We start from the raw sequence: 16,126 nt of genomic DNA, 5'->3' as shown, positions 1-16,126 counted from the left end.
AATAAGGTAGCCACAACATTCAGCAGCATCAGCAAGTTATTGACCAAAGCTACTTTGCCACAAAATGCGCGAATCATGGGTTGACTCAGGCCACCAAACACAATGACTCTCTGCCTTACCTTGGTATCGCGTATGACTTGTGTGTTAATGGAATGTAACTGCTTACAGTTAACAAAGGCAACTAAATTCTCACTAGATGCCCTTTTTCAATATCAGTGCAATAGACTTCTTTAATTACATTAGGAAAACTGGAAACTGCTGCAGGTTGCCATTTTATGTCACCAAAAACCTGTTTTATGTATGTACACACACACCAATTGAAAACTGAATGTGGTGTCTCATTGGTGAGTTAATACCCTCTGGCCTAGCAGGTATAATGAAGTGAAAATTGGCTGACTTATTTCTGGATTGTCAGGCACTTTTCCTGCAAAGTGACAAGAAGTAGGCTATATATACTGACCAAAACCCCAAAAAGTTGTTTAGGGCAAATATGCAGCATTGGTCCCCTTGAAAGTGCGAATTGCTCTTTGATGTTTGCCAGTTCGACCATAATGTAAGGAAATCTTGTATATCTAGATGACAAGCAGAGAATAACAACCTATACAGCTGGCATGGTGCTACTCTGTGATGGTTATGAAATACCCAATCGGTCAGCAAGTTCATATTGAACTTGCAAAGGAGCAGGTAGAGCACAATTCCTCAAAGTCTGCCTTTGTAAAGCTGGTGCCAGTTCAGCACACGGCTCTAAGTGGATTGCTCTTGGTAACTGAAATCTGCTTAGAAGCCAGTCATTATCATCTCAAAATATGCGCTCTCTTCTAATTCTTCCATTTGCGATATCAACTAACAACGCTAAAACAATTATGGTAGTTGAAATACTTTGGCCTTTCCATGCACCTTTATATTGTTACAGAATGATTACAATCAAGTGAATTAAATTTGTTAATGATATGCAATTAATTTCGGTGTATTTGATAAATCTCACGTCATGGATGTGAATATGGGGGGGAGGAAATGATACAGAAAAAGTGGCACTGCTTTGACGTTGGGTGCCACCTTTTTGCAAAACTGAGCAGAAAAGTGCATACACACGCTGTGAAGCTGCCATGAAAATGTGTGTGGCTTTATGGCAAGTTCAGTTTTTATACATCTTGAAATGAGTATGGAAATGGGTGTATGCAACATTTCTGGTGTTTGCCATACTTGTCATTAATTAACAGTATTTCAATACAAATAAGAGTTAAGCATCAAAAGGTAATGAAAAAATACAAATCTTACTTTCTTATACATAGAAATTTAACATTAATGCACTTTTCTGAATGCAAAATAAGAGAAGTTAAATTCACCGCTAAACAAACAACGAGAGCAGGTAAACATAAAATAGAGTGACTAATTAATTGTGAAACTAGTTGGAACAAAAGACTCCCAGCACTAATATATTTGCAAAACACATCATAATTATGCTTCAAAAGATGGAGAAAATGTATAATAATCCCTTCATTTTTTATCTCATAACTTAGTTTTATTTAGTTAATGTTAAGGGCACTTACATAATTAATAAATACTATTGTGACAAAATTTATAGGAAGATTCAGCAGTATCTATACCTTTTGTTGCTTTGTATTTGTTTGTTGGTTGGTATTTCTTAAGCTTGCTTGGATAAATGCCAAAGGGCATGTGAAAATTTAAATTGCAAAGAAGATGAAGGGCTTTGTGAGTGGCTTATGATAGTACCCTTTACTTGCTAGTATGCAGGACAGTGCTTATTTCTGCTTCCAGTATTGTTATAAAAAGTTTCAGTGGTAAAGCAAAAAATACTGGGCTATGTGATATACTGGTAAAAAAGAAATTTGCCTGTGCGCTTATGACAAGTTTGTAATATAGTCTCTCCTGTTTGATCAGCTTGCCTTTCCATTAGACCAGATAATTTAACTTCTGGTTAAGTGTTATCTGCTTCTTCAGATTATTACATAAGTTATTGTAAAATGTTATGCTATCCTGAGTAACAAAATAGTTCAAAGCATCTCTCCTAAGTAAAGCTGAGTTTCATAAAGAAAATACTAAATGAGTTTTGTGGACAAAAGCAAAAAAAAAAAGCTAAATTGAGCTGAATTAAGCAAAATATTAATCATGGCAAACCCAGATTGGGTATATTGTAAAGCTGCTATTTATTTATTTATTTTTAAAGTTCAGTATCGTCACAATAATAAATTATGAACTATTCTGCTTCATTGCCCTTTCTAATCATATGTATTCAATATCACTATTATGCATTAGTGTTTACCATGGTGGATCTTGTCTTGTGCTCATAATTTGATACCTTTTGTCTCCTTGTGCTTCTGAAAATAGGAGGCATGAAAGTAAATGGATAAATGGTTGAATTCTGAACTATTCTTATTCTGACTTAAATATTTTATTCCACTTTCCAGAGGAGGAGATTAACAACATGAAGAGTGAACTTGAGAAGTATGGGATTCAGATGCCTGCCTTTAGCAAAATAGGGGGAATCCTAGCTAATGAGTTATCCGTTGATGAAGCAGCATGTGAGTTGTTGTTTGTATCACACAAACATAACATCAATTAACATAAAATTAATGCCACCTGATCAGATAGTTGTTTGTTTTCTCTGGACAGTGGTAAAACTGAATAAGAATTACAGAGTGATTACTTCTACCTGATAAATCCGGTTTTTGTCGGTGGACCTTTTATTTCTAATTACTAGCTACAGGAAATTTATTACATGCTAATGACTTTTAAAATAAAATTCAGGTTTTTTTTTTTTTTTTTTAATAATCTAGTTTGGGCTTTTAGTATATGAATTTATGCCAACATTGTTCTTCAATTTTATCATCCTTTAGTGCATGCTGCAGTCATTGCCATTAATGATGCCATCGACCACGGAGTACCAGAAGGTACCGTATCAGCAATGCGCAACCCAAATGCCATGTTAGTGAATCTGGATGACAGCTATGCCCACCAGTACCAAGAGACACTTTATCAAGCCAAGCAGGATAAAGTTCTTTCTGCTAGAAAACGGGTAATAATTCCCTCATTCCTTAATATCATGTAAAGAGAAGAAGCTATTCATTATTCAAATGAGTACATGCATAGAAACAATAATATAGAATGAAAGGTGTAGCAGATTTATTTTCCTTACTAAACAACAATTTAAAAGTAACAAACAGAAGAGAAATATTGAAGGTTGCTCTTTGGGTTGGAAAAGAAAGAGCTTTATCCAATAGATGTGGGCATATTGTTCAGAGTAGAATAGTTAATGGATTTTCTGTTAAGTGAACTTCTGTCTTTTACATTTTTTGAAGCCATTAGAAAACAGAAGATAATACAGGATTCTTCAAAATCTGTTTCACACAATGGGTCTCATACCATCTTCACCTAGTCCTTGTGACTCATAATCATTTGACCCTCTCCCTTGGCTATCTCATCCAGTCCACTGATTTAGCAGTGTTTCACATAATTGATTGTTTAATATTTCGGAACAGTAGCTTTTATATTATTAATTTACTCAGTCTGTATTCAAATAGTGACTTTCATGATCAACATTATCAAAATGATTTATAGGGTCATGGAAAAACATAATGACTTTAGTTTGTATTTCATTTTTTGGACTTTTTCCAACCTCTTTAAACTTTAAACAGCATGTAAACAATTATGTAGGATAAAGGTGTTTTTCCCCCCTTTTTTTGTTTTTGTTGCAGACAATTGAGCTTTCAGAGGAAGAACGAGATGTGTATGAAGAGCTGCTAACCCAAGCTGAAATTCAAGGCAATGTGAACAAAGTAAATTGTAAGTAGCAGTATTCTACTTAATACCTTTACAGACTTTCAAGAAAAAAAAAATGGCATTGTCATTTTGGAATGTTATTGGGTGTCCTTTTTGTTTTTATTTTCTGCTTGGTGATTCTCTATTCTATAGAACCATTACTTCTTCAATTTGATATTTTTTATATTTAAAAAACTCCTTCCCCCCTGCTTTCTTTATTAAAGCACAGACTGAACCTTTTTATATTTACCTACTTAACTATCATCTTTCTTTATCTATCACTTTGGAATACAGCTATATTTCTGTACACTTTTCCTTGTTGCATATTGTTGAATCCTCCTTCTACATTTAAATTTCTCTTTTCTTTCATTGTTCTTGAACATCTTTTTTACCTACTAGGGGGCTTCGCCCCCTGCTTGCTTCGCTCGCCAACCCCCATGTTTGGTTTTCCGGATACACACGTTTAAGATTTTTTTTTTCTTTGAATTGTTACTATTTCATTAGTTTCACTTTTATTTCAGAACTTATGTAAAAACAATATTTGGAATCTTTCGAGTCCCAATATGCTGAATCTTTTAAATGAGGTCAGTGAGACATGTGTTTAATGACTTTGTACCTTAACTCAGGATAGGTTTCTCTGTTTGGAATTTCAGCACAGACAAAGCGATCCACATCATCAGCAGTTAATAATTTTTTTTGCAAAGTAACCAATAAATGCATGTGAGGTGAACCATGTTTTTAAAATTATCTGACTTAAACTTTAAAGCTTTACAATATTTACATACTTCTGACATATCACCTGTTTGCCTTTTAGTTATTTCTCCGAGTAATAATTTCTCTTTTTTTGCGCTAATGCGATGTTTACTTTCTTTTTTTTGACACTCATTTTTTTCTGCTTTCATATTCCGTATCTTGCTCTGCATGCGATCTTTACTTTCTTTTTTTTTTAAACTTTCTAATTTTCCTACTTTCATATTCTTTAACTTTCTCCACATTTGTATCGCGCATGTTTTTTTTAAATTTTTTTTAGCCTTTCGAATTCCACTGCTTTCATAATCTGCTCTGCATGTGTATAGCGCCAACGTTTGTGAACGTGTTTATGAAGTTCTACTTTGTCTTTTACTCTGTCTTTTAATTCTGAGCCCGATTGGACGTGCTTTGTTTACTTTCCTTATTTTCTGAATTTGCACCTAGGTTATTTTTGCTGTTTTGCTTTTTTTTTCTTTCTCTCCAACGCTTTTGAGTCTCTTTTCTCCACGCTGCTTTCTTCTTCGCTTAGTCGTCGACATTTCATTTGTAAGTTATTGTCCTTATATGCTTTATATCTGCTGAGACCCTGGATTTGTGTGTGCTGAAATCCTTCACACGACTGATTGTTTTGCTGCCCCATTGTCTTATTTGATATTGATTGTAAGTAGGGCATGTCTTGCAAGAATCTCATGTTCTATGTCATTGCGATACAGTCCTGGGTCAATCTCTTGGCACAATATCTCATGTTTAAGGTCCTCGCAGGTCTTTTAAGTGTCTTCTGTGATCCTAATGTGAAGATCACGTCTCGATGCCCTACTGTTTCTCTCCAGGATTTTTTTTTTTTTATAATAGAGAGAATTAGTTGTACAAGTCAGCATGGCCAAATGTAGTGAAAAGTTATGCAGGAACTTTTAACTTTCCATTTAGTGGTGCATCAAAAAACAAAGTTATGTAGCTCAGCTCTGCCAGAAAATGTGTCTAAAGTCCTGGCCAACAGAGCATGGTCACAGATGAATTGGAGTTCTCCAACACAACCATACCCCACCTCTCCTCCTAAAACTTCCTTTAAATGCTTCCCATATTTGTACAGTGCATACCAATGGAATTATTAGGCATCTTTCTGAAGAATAGAAATATGCCAACTTTGGCTGTCCAAAACTTTCAATTATAATAAAAGAACAAATCGCAATAACAAAGCACAATACAACCAGAAAAAAGAAAAACCTTGCAAGTACATCAAAATGTTCTGCAGACAATCCATAAAACACCACAACTCGCCACTCCACTCCCACTTGAGTCAGAGAGATTACATGTCTTCTTGTCAGATGCTGTGTTTTTTTTATATAGAGTAAAATAGCAAATAAAATAGAAAGGTTTAGCAGAGACTGAAAATTCTTGCTTTTAAAATGACAAATTATGACAGAATTCTGATCCGATCTACCTGAAGAAAATTAATTTTTTTAGATAATGTAGAACATGGTTATACCACTAGGTTATCGAGGGTGGATTAGAATTCTGGCAGTTAAACAAAACAAGTATTTGTGCAAGTAATGTGGTATAGTATATTACAACTGATAGTATTGTCGCATATGGTGTTAGTATGAATATTGCCTTGAAAATGTGTACTGAAGTGACTTCAGCTGCAGTTGGAAGCTCCACCCAACTGTTGTTATGGTTCTGCCTTTGTCCAGAAACAGTTTCATAAGCTTTATGACCTTAGTCTCTGAAGGTCTTTCTTCCGTGGGGTTACTGGGATCTTTTCCTGAATAAGATCAAGCATAGTTGTGTAGGGTGCGACAGGAGCTTCCACCTGCAGCTAAAGTCACTTCAGTACACATGTACTTTGTCAGCATGCCCGTGTCGATCAAACAGAGGAAGCTCTGCAGTTTACTTGACTTTATACTGTAGGAAGATACGTAAATAAATCAAAGTAAATAACATTCAAACTGGCTTTGATATACAGTAAGTAACAAATATAAATGTTTTTATATAAAGACCATCACAAAACTTTGCATGATACCTCGGTGAGCTCTGTAAGCCATGCTTTTTCTTTGAAGGACAGGCGTGGGGCAGACTGACTGGCAGGATGATAAGTAACATATAAATGCTTCTTATGTAAAGACCATCACAAAACATCATCACAAACAGGACTTTGTAGGATACGTTGGCGAGCTCTGTAAGCCGTGCTGTTTCTTTGAAGGACAGGTGATTGGCAGGATGACACTGGACCTTGTCCTGTATCCAAACGGTGCCATCTTTCACCTTTAGACTGGTGCAGCTTCGTTCTTATATGTGAGTGGACGTTTCTTTCTGGGAGGGTGGCTGTTCTTTCTCTGATGTAGAACCCTCATCCTCATCTGAGTTCACCTCTGTTATGGCACATCTTTATTTGAAAACAGCAGTGTCAGATCATGGAGAGCGTGAACGTGACTGAGAGAAGAAAACTGAATTAAAAAAAAAATGCTAACCTTTACAAGTACCATACATTTATACCGGCTGATTGATTGATTTGAGTCAGCAGTTCTTACCACTGTACTACCAAAGCAGTCGTGCCAACGAAGTACACTAACCCAATTTATTTTTCTTCAGTTATAGTATTGAATAAAAGCGTACTTGTTCTGTTACATTTGTACCTTTTGTGAAAGTGCTTATTTGATATTTGGACTTCAGTCTTCACACATTATACACTTCATGTCAAAATTTTGTCGGTAGTACTAAAAACATGAAAAAAGTGTGTTTAGCATTTCTGTCATGCTACAATTGCATAGATCTTTGTAGACACTGAACACACATATGAAATGCATGTGTTCCAAATAACGATATTATTTACCCTATACTGCTCCCGGTACCTCTCTCCTAGATATACAAGGCTTGAGCTGGGAGAGCTTTTTGCCCTTCCTGCAGTGGTGGGGGGATGGGATGATAGGCTGCTTTTGCTTATCGACACATTTACAAAACAAAAGATGCTGATGGAGAGGTGCGAATGGATTTAAGGTGGAGCGGGTTTATGAGTTTTTTTGAAGGCTTTGGTAATTCTAGTGTTAACCTTGTCAATATAGTTATTTGAAGTTGAAGTTCATGATGAGAAATGAAAGGGTGCAGTTTCAAAAATTAGTGTGACACATGATTTGATGAACATTTTTCATAGAAATATTTTTCTATATACAATTTACCCTTCAACTATTGAGTATAAAGCAGACCCGTAACTTGGACTAGTAATTTATTTATCCTTCTTGCTAACATTATGGTTTTAATTTTAAGTCTTTTAGAGACACTTTGGCCAAAGGTTAAGAAGGTTCTTGCTTGCATCTTGCATTATATTGTAAAAACTGTTGAAAATAAATCTGGGTACTTTATGCTCAGAATATGCAATGTACTAGTGAGACCGTATCTGGAGTATTGTGTGCAGTTTTGGTCACCACACTACAAATAAAAACTGAGCAGAAATGGATGCTGCACAGAGGAGAGCAACCAAGAGCACCCTAGGACTTAAGGACATGGCCTACTCTGACAGGCTCAGACTTTGAAAATTAAACCTGTTTAGCCTCGCACAGAGGAGACTACATAGATACCTAATCCAGATCTTCAAACTTTTTAAAAACTTTAATAAAGTAGATCCAGCAGACTTTTTTTCAATTTAAAGGTGAATCACGTATTTAAGGACACCAGTGGAAATAAGTCCATTTGAAGCCAGAAAACACTTCTTTACATAAAGAGTTGTGGGAATATGGAGATTTAGACAAACTACTAAGACGAGTAGTTGAAGCAGAAACCTTGACAACTTTAAGAAGTATGTGGATGATTGGGACAGCTTAACTATTAACTAAATATCCCTGGTCTTTTCTCATTTGTCAAATTTCTAATGTTCTTAGAAATCATTATACTGTCAGTTACAGTGGTCATTGTCTCAGAACTTCATGGTATGGAGGAATGTATAGTCAAATTTCTAATGTTCTTAGAAATCATTATACTGTCAGTTACAGTGGTCATTGTCTCAGAACTTCATGGTATGGAGGAATGTATAGTTTAGTCCTTCTTACCATATTATGGTGCAATTAATGTACAATAAATTCAATGGGGAAGGACTAACTGAACTAGATTTGTAAAGTGTCCCTGAGGGCTAGGAAATGACTGCGAACTATATTGGGCCATTTATTGTGGCCACAAAGGTGACCTGACCTGAGCTGTGCGGCAGCAGTATCAATCACTGCACCACCGTGCCTCCATGAGATCAAAGAAGAAAGAATGCAGTCAGAGACGCGCAATCATATATTTCCTCAAAACAAAGCGGAAATAGCAAAATCGTAGGTAAAAGTCAGAAAAAATATGTAAGTCATTTAACGTCAGAAACTTCCAAGTGGTGTATCATGATTGAAACCTTGCTGGTGCATTCTACTTTTTGAAATCACACTGAAGTCTCTAAACTGCCTGTGCTGATGCTTTGCACTTTTTGTATTCTATCAAAAAGATAGAAACCTATTGTAAATAGTAATAAATATTTTGTCGTTGTTATTTCATAGAGTGTCATCTGTTTGGTAGTGTGTGGGGGTGTCAGGCTCCTTCAAGGTTTGTTTTCACTCTCGCCGTGCCACATGACGAATTATTATGCATGCATAGGGAATGCATCTCCTTCTCATATATTAACGTGGAACTTGAAAATCAGCCTGCACATTTAGATGCAAGCACTGATAACTCGTCCTACTGAGTCTGTAATGCAAATGATCAGCATTACATACCAGGGGGGCAATCCCATCACTGTTGGCTGTTACAGCTCCAGAGGACGTCACACTGGCCTTGCAAAGCATTATGGGTGCTGGTATTGGGGGGTGGGTATTCTGCTAAACCAGCCTAATTGTCAGTAAATAATTCAACAAACAAGGGCGAACACAGCAAATTTTCTGCAAATAATGCTTTGGCGAAATTCGCAGATCAACATTCTTTACCACACATTTGTCAGTGGTAGTTATTTAGCATATGTAGTGTATCTGCAGTCTTGGTTTACGATAATGTTTTAAAACAGTAAAACATTAAAAGCTATATTGTCTATTAAAAATGACTATTTGATAATTTTATCACATTTAAATTATTAAACTATTGATTTTTTTTGTCAGCAAGAAACAAAAGGAAAACATATAGTAATAAATAGGTTAAAAGGGTGTGTTCCCTAATGTTAAAATTGTCAGTTTTAAAAAGTACTAATTCTAAATCATTAAATCTCAAACCAGAGTTGAGTGACTTGTGTCTTGAGGTATTTTCACACCTTGTTTTTTGGACGAGTTTTTTCAAATTCAGGTGTGATTTCTCTGAAAGTCTTGTTTACTTAGCATGCCAATCGCACTTTGGTGCGGACCCAAACATCTGTAACAAGACCCTTTGGGAACAGTGGTTTTGGTGTGGTACCAAACAAACCCTGGAGTGGTTCAAATGAAGTCTGGATGTTATCTGGCAAGGGACCCATTTTACTACATGAAATACTGTGCATTATGCGTGACATTTTGTGTACTGTGGTAGTCATGCTAAGCATCTGCCATTGGTAATTTTGGAATTTCATTCATAGAATAATTAGAGGATTAACATGGAGCATTAAAAAACAATATAAAGGTGCCAAAAAAAATGTACTTGTGATCAGTTCGATCAGAATATACTTGGAGGTGGCGAATACACTATGCGCAGGTAGGCTTTACTCTCAATGCACACAAACAAGCATTACAAAATAAGCATTAATAACAAAGATGTACAAGAGTTATGACAGTAGACAATTAGTGCTGGGCGGTGTACCAGTTCATACCGAAAACCGTTTATTTTTGTTATGATATGGATTTTTCTTATACTGCAACACCGGTGTAAATTGCCTGAACAACGTTCTGAACGTGGCGCAGCGGGAAAGTGTTTAAGGGTGGACCTTTTTCACTGCTACACCGCTAAAGACACATGCAACGGAGTACATGCGTTAGTGGAGGTGTTGCGCGGGGGCTCTTTTTCACTGCTACATCACTAAACAGGCATGCAGCGGAGTACATGTAGTAGTGGAGGTATTGCGCGGTGAAAATGGACAGAGAACATTCCGAAACTGAAGCTGTAGCAGACGATAAAGTTGAACATGATGACACATAAGAACTTTTGCCGAAAAAAGGAGTCGCGTCTGTTGTCTGGAGATACTTTGGTTTTAAAAGGTCGGATATGGACCATTATGTTCAAATGTGTGAAAACTGTTTCTATACTACTGGATAATACTGCAAACCAAGTTGTAATTTTATTTTTTTTTTCAATACAGTGTAATGTACCTGGGTACTGTGTAGTTGTGTGACGACATGTTGAGTTTATTCTCGACATTTCTACTTTACTCTCACTGTTTGTCGAGATTAATCTATCTATCTATTAAAGTCGACATGTTGACTGTATTCTCGTAATTTGTCATTAAAGTAGAACATTGTAAACTAAACTTAATCTTAAAATGAATATTTAATTTACTAGATTTCCTCAAACCCCATCATAAGTTATATAGCACATTAAATGCTTTGTGTTAAGTGTTTCCCGAGCCATGTTAATCGCTACGTGCTTCTTAAACTGACTTCCTCTTGCACTAAGAGGAGGCGCAGGCAGCACACAGAATACATTAATTTCATGATATTCCTGCTCCCTGAACATTTAGAATGCGAAGATAAATACTTGATATAATTTTCATGATGAACTGCATTAAAGCATGTATTAATCATGTGGGGGCATGATGGCGTGGAGGTTGCACTGCTGCCTCGCAGCAAGGGGGTCCCAGGTGTTCCCTGCTTTGAATTTGCATGTTTTTCTGGTGGGTTTACTTGGCGTGCTTCAGTTTCCTTTCAAAGTGACGTAGGATGTGGGGGTTTGTTATGCTATATTAACCCTGCTAGTGTATGCACTGCTCGTATTCACCCTGCGATGTGCTGGCTCCCTGTTCAGGATTTGCTCCTGCCTCACACACAATGCTTGCTGGGATGGGCGAAACCCTGAATGGATGGCATAATTAAACATGTATAAAAAAGATTTTTTTTAAAGTTTTGAACACTCTGTGGGCACAGTTTATAACTAGTTTTAAATTCACAAAGACGTTTATCGTGTGGTGATTGGTTATCTGGAGAAAGAAAAAGGAAGGATAGGAACTGGGGGTTCGATACGTCAGACAGAGACAGCACGCATGCAATAAAGAGAGCCTGCTCAGATGAACATCCATTGAATTCTGATCACAAACCCAACATTTACACAATATTTAAGCTAAACCTATGTGATACCCATTCATACAGTACATCCATTTTTTGGAGCCTTGTCACACCTTCCATAAAGTTCTCTATACTGAACATACACCTGGGGATGCCTTACTGCGAGGGAGCAGCACTACCACCACACTACCGTGCATGTTTAATACCTGCTTTAATGCATTTCAACCTGAAAATGATATCAAGTATTTATTTTAGCATTCTAAATTTTCAGAGAGCAGGAATATCATGAAGTGAATGTATTCTGTGTGCCGATCACTGCCTGCACCTCCTCTCATAGTAGAGGAAGTCAGTTTAAGAAGCACGTAGCAATTAACAACTGGGTCGGGGAACAAAAGCATTTAATGTGCTACATTAACTTATGACGGGTTTGAGAAAATCTAGTAAATTAAACATTGATTTTAGGATGAAGTTTAGTTTACGACATTCTACATTAATTACAAAATAAACTATGAGAATAAAGTGGAAATATCAACTTTAATCTCGACATAAGCGTCAAAATTAAAGTGGAAATGTTGGGAATAAAGTCAACATGTCGACTTTATTCTCGACATATATAGTGTGTTTTTTTTCTTTCCTGTGTCCATATTTTTTTTTCTTCACTGTGGCCCTAATAAGATTTCGTAGGGCTGTACCACAAATAGCAATATAAATGCAAGTTGCAGTTTAATGATTTATGTATATAGCTTAGCTTGAAGCAAGGTCCATATTAATGCAGTTTGCCTTAATGATGGTTCAGTTGGTAAAGATGTCATCACCAAGTTGCACTTGTTTTATTTTATTTTAATTTGGTGAATACTGTGTAATGCACCTGGGCTTGAAGTCTTGAAGTAATAGTATTATTACTGGAAGTTGCACTATTATGTATTTTATTGTTATTAATTAGTTTAAATATTATGCAGTTTAATGATGGTTAAGTTGTCTAAAAAGTCACTTTAACGTGTCAGTGGACAGAGATTGTTAACATTAACAGAAAGTGTAGTTGGTTTACAAAAAATATTTACTATTTATTCCTTTTCTAAGACATGTTCAATACCATACAACTTTTGACAAGCACCTCTGGATATTTTACTAAGTCTAAATGCCTCTTTGGATGGTTGAAAATATGTTGTCAACATTTTAGTTTGTTATTTGCAAAATTTGTTCAATAAAAAGGTTCTATATTTTAACTGCAACTGTCATGCAGTGTGATTCCTTCTCTTCATTAGTGCCACCCCCTTGAAAACTTATCACTTTATGGGGCCATGCAAACCTATATTAATACTTGTGTGCACATTAAAATGTTTTTTTTTTGTACAATGTACAATTCTCTTGACAGTGGAATAGGTTATTCTTACCCAGTCTACTGCAGTAATTGCAGTGAAAAATGTGCATCCTAATCATGCATGGGGAAAAAAATACCGTGAATCCAGTATAATTTTGAAAAATACCGTGATATAGAATTTTGGTCATACCGCCCAGCACTAGTAATTTGAGATAAACTAAACTGAGGTTATGTTCACATTGTGGCTGCTGGAAAGTAAATGTGCAACATCATACAGTTAAATGAAAATTAAATGATAAATCCACTGTTCTGAAACTGAAGCATATCAGTGTATGCCATCAGCAAAGCTTGTCTTCTGTTGTATGCTTGGCTTTTTGAAATATGTCCTTCAGCGCATAAACTTTAATAGCTCATAATCTGCAAATAGTCTTATAGCCAGTACTTATGGAAAATGCAGTGGTGTGCAAATACCTACCCCTCTTCCAAGGAAAAAGAAAAATGCTTCTGCACAATGAAAAAAGTCCATGACATGCCCTCATGTTTAGTTTGCTTGAAAGTTTACAGTATGAAACGCAATTGAACTAACTTGAAGTTGTAGCAAAGTTACTAAACATCCGTGATTAGGAACAAAGAGAACAGACTATACAAGTGTAAAAACACCTTTTAGTTTATCTGACTTATGACTTGCATGTCATTATTTTAAATAATAACTTTATTGATAACTTGCAACTTGACTCTGACACAAGATAGTGTAAAAGGCTTACAAAACTCATGTTATAGTGCCACAATTATTATTTTTCAAATTGCATTTTTTAATTTATATTTCGTTAATATACAGTAGTTTACCAGAGTCACATGAATTAGATTGTGTTAGAATGCTTTAACTCTTATTCATTGGCTGTGTGAAACCGTGGAGATCTGGCACTTGCAACCTTTGTGCATTTTCATTGTAATGTGGTAACTTTGTATGGGAGATTTGAAAATACAAAAATTACACAAGCTGAATGCTACCTAAGTTGTGCAGTCAAATCTGCAGCTGGCACTTTATTACATTTTTGAGATGTTAAGTGCATTGATTTAAAATCTTTCATCATGTTTCTTTATCTTTATTTCTGTTTATTTTATCTTAAAGTTCTTCTATGTTCTCTTGTTTACTAAAGATGAGTGTGGTTAAATGAAGAACAGAATGCGAGTGTAGTAGTGAATTAGAGCCTTTTGTATTCTACCTATCAAAATATATCAAAAACAAACATCTTAACTTCCCTCATCTTTCACTTACATTTGTCTTTATGTTAATACTGGCTAAGCTTCTAGACATCATTTCAGTATATCGACACACTTCAAATAATTTACCCATTTATGATCTTATTGGTGGGAAAGGAATTATTCTCTTTCTGTGATTAGATTTTAATTACTAAAATCAAATGGAATCCATATGCCAAGGGCAGTTAAAAAAAAAAAAAATGTGTTTTTTTTGGAACCCTTGAGTAACAGCCAGTAAAGAAACGAGACAAGCTTTCTGAGAGTTAACAAGACTGAAAAAGGATGGTAGGATAAAGCAAATGTAACTACTATAGGCTGTTAATACTGAGTAAAGGTGGAAGAATGTATGCCAAAACAAGACTGAAGAGTTCAGAAAGAAGTGAGGCCGTAATTTCCAAACAAATCACCCATGCATCACACCAGAGCTAGCTTCCACAGAGTACTGGACACTTGTGTTAGTGTTAGCCTAACGTACCTGTATGGGTGATTCCTATCTACAACATTCCTTTTATAGGTTTTGGGTGTAAACAAAGCAATTGGAAAACTGTATGTGTGTTTAAAAACAGGTAATAGCCAGGACATAGACAAATAAATTGCTAACAGCAAAGGCAAAGTGTTGTCAGTAATAAAGGCAAATAATCAGAAGCATGAAAACTGCCAAATTGGAAAAAAATTAAAAACAAGAAAATATAATCATGTTAGTATACTGAAAGACCAGAAAGAAATGCGTAATTACTGAAAAATTATTAGCCTAGGTTTTAGTGGTACTCAGCTGTGTTATGTTATGCACACTTTGTTCTAATGTCTTCTCAGATGACTTTACAGATACCTGCAGATTTTATTTTTTTCTCCAGCCGTCTGGAGTTTTTTTTTGTTTTTTCTGTCCACCCTGGCCATCGGACCTTACTCTTTTTTTTTTTTTTTATGTTAACTAATATTGTCTTATTTTAATTTCTTATGTTATATATATTTTTTTTACTGTTCATTATGTAAAGCACTTTGAGCTACTTTTTTGTATGAAAATGTGCTATACAAATAAATGTTACTATTATTATTATTATTTACAGTCATGTGAAAAAGTTTGGGAACCCCTCCTAAATCTTCGGAATTTTGTTTATCATTGGCTGAGCTTTCATAGTAGCAACTTTCTTTTAATATATGACATGCCTTATGGAAACAGTAGTATTTCAGCAGTGACATTAAATTTATTGGATTAACAGAAAATATGCAATATGCATCATAACAAAATTAGATGGGTGCTAAATTTGGGCACCCAAACAGAGATATTACATGAATACTTAGTTGAGCCTCCTTTTGCAAATATAACAGCCTCTAGACACCACCTATAGCCTTTGATGAGTGTCTGGATTCTGGATGGAAGTATTTTTGACCATTCTTTCATACAAAATCTCTCCAGTTAAATTTGATGGCTGCCGAGCATGGACAGCCTGCTCCAAATCATCCCATAGATTTTCGATGATATTCAAGTCAGGAGGACTGTGACAGCCATTCCAGAACATCATACTTCTCCCTCTGCATGAATGCCTTTGTAGATTTCAAACTGTGTTTTGGGTCATTGTCTTGTTGGAATATGCAACCCATGTGTAACTTCAACTTTGTGACTGATGCTTGAACATTATCCTGAAGAATTTGTTGATATTGGGTTGAATTCATCCGACCCTCGACTTTAACAAGGGTCCCTGAACTAGCCACACTGCCCCACAACATGATGGAACCTCCACCAAATTTGACAGTAGGTAGCAGGTGTTTTTCTTGGAATGCGGTGTTCTTCTTCCACCATGCAAAGCGCTTTTTGTTA

The 16,126-nt window shown here is 35.7% G+C and overlaps 1 protein-coding gene across 1 annotated transcript in view; it reads left to right on the top strand.

The window, feature by feature from the left end:
- The window catches only part of iqgap1 (IQ motif containing GTPase activating protein 1), a 303,190-nt gene that overhangs the window by 119,838 nt on the left and 167,226 nt on the right, over window positions 1-16,126 (top strand). Inside the window, exons 7-9 of the mRNA XM_051920214.1 lie at window positions 2,430-2,543; window positions 2,859-3,037; window positions 3,717-3,804. Coding sequence (XP_051776174.1) covers window positions 2,430-2,543; window positions 2,859-3,037; window positions 3,717-3,804 — 381 coding nt within the window. The remainder of the gene's footprint in view (window positions 1-2,429; window positions 2,544-2,858; window positions 3,038-3,716; window positions 3,805-16,126) is intronic.

Source organism: Erpetoichthys calabaricus, chromosome 17, assembly GCF_900747795.2.
Source record: "Erpetoichthys calabaricus chromosome 17, fErpCal1.3, whole genome shotgun sequence".
Taxonomy (NCBI): Eukaryota; Metazoa; Chordata; class Cladistia; order Polypteriformes; family Polypteridae; genus Erpetoichthys; species Erpetoichthys calabaricus.
This window is presented reverse-complemented; position numbering and strand designations above follow the sequence as displayed.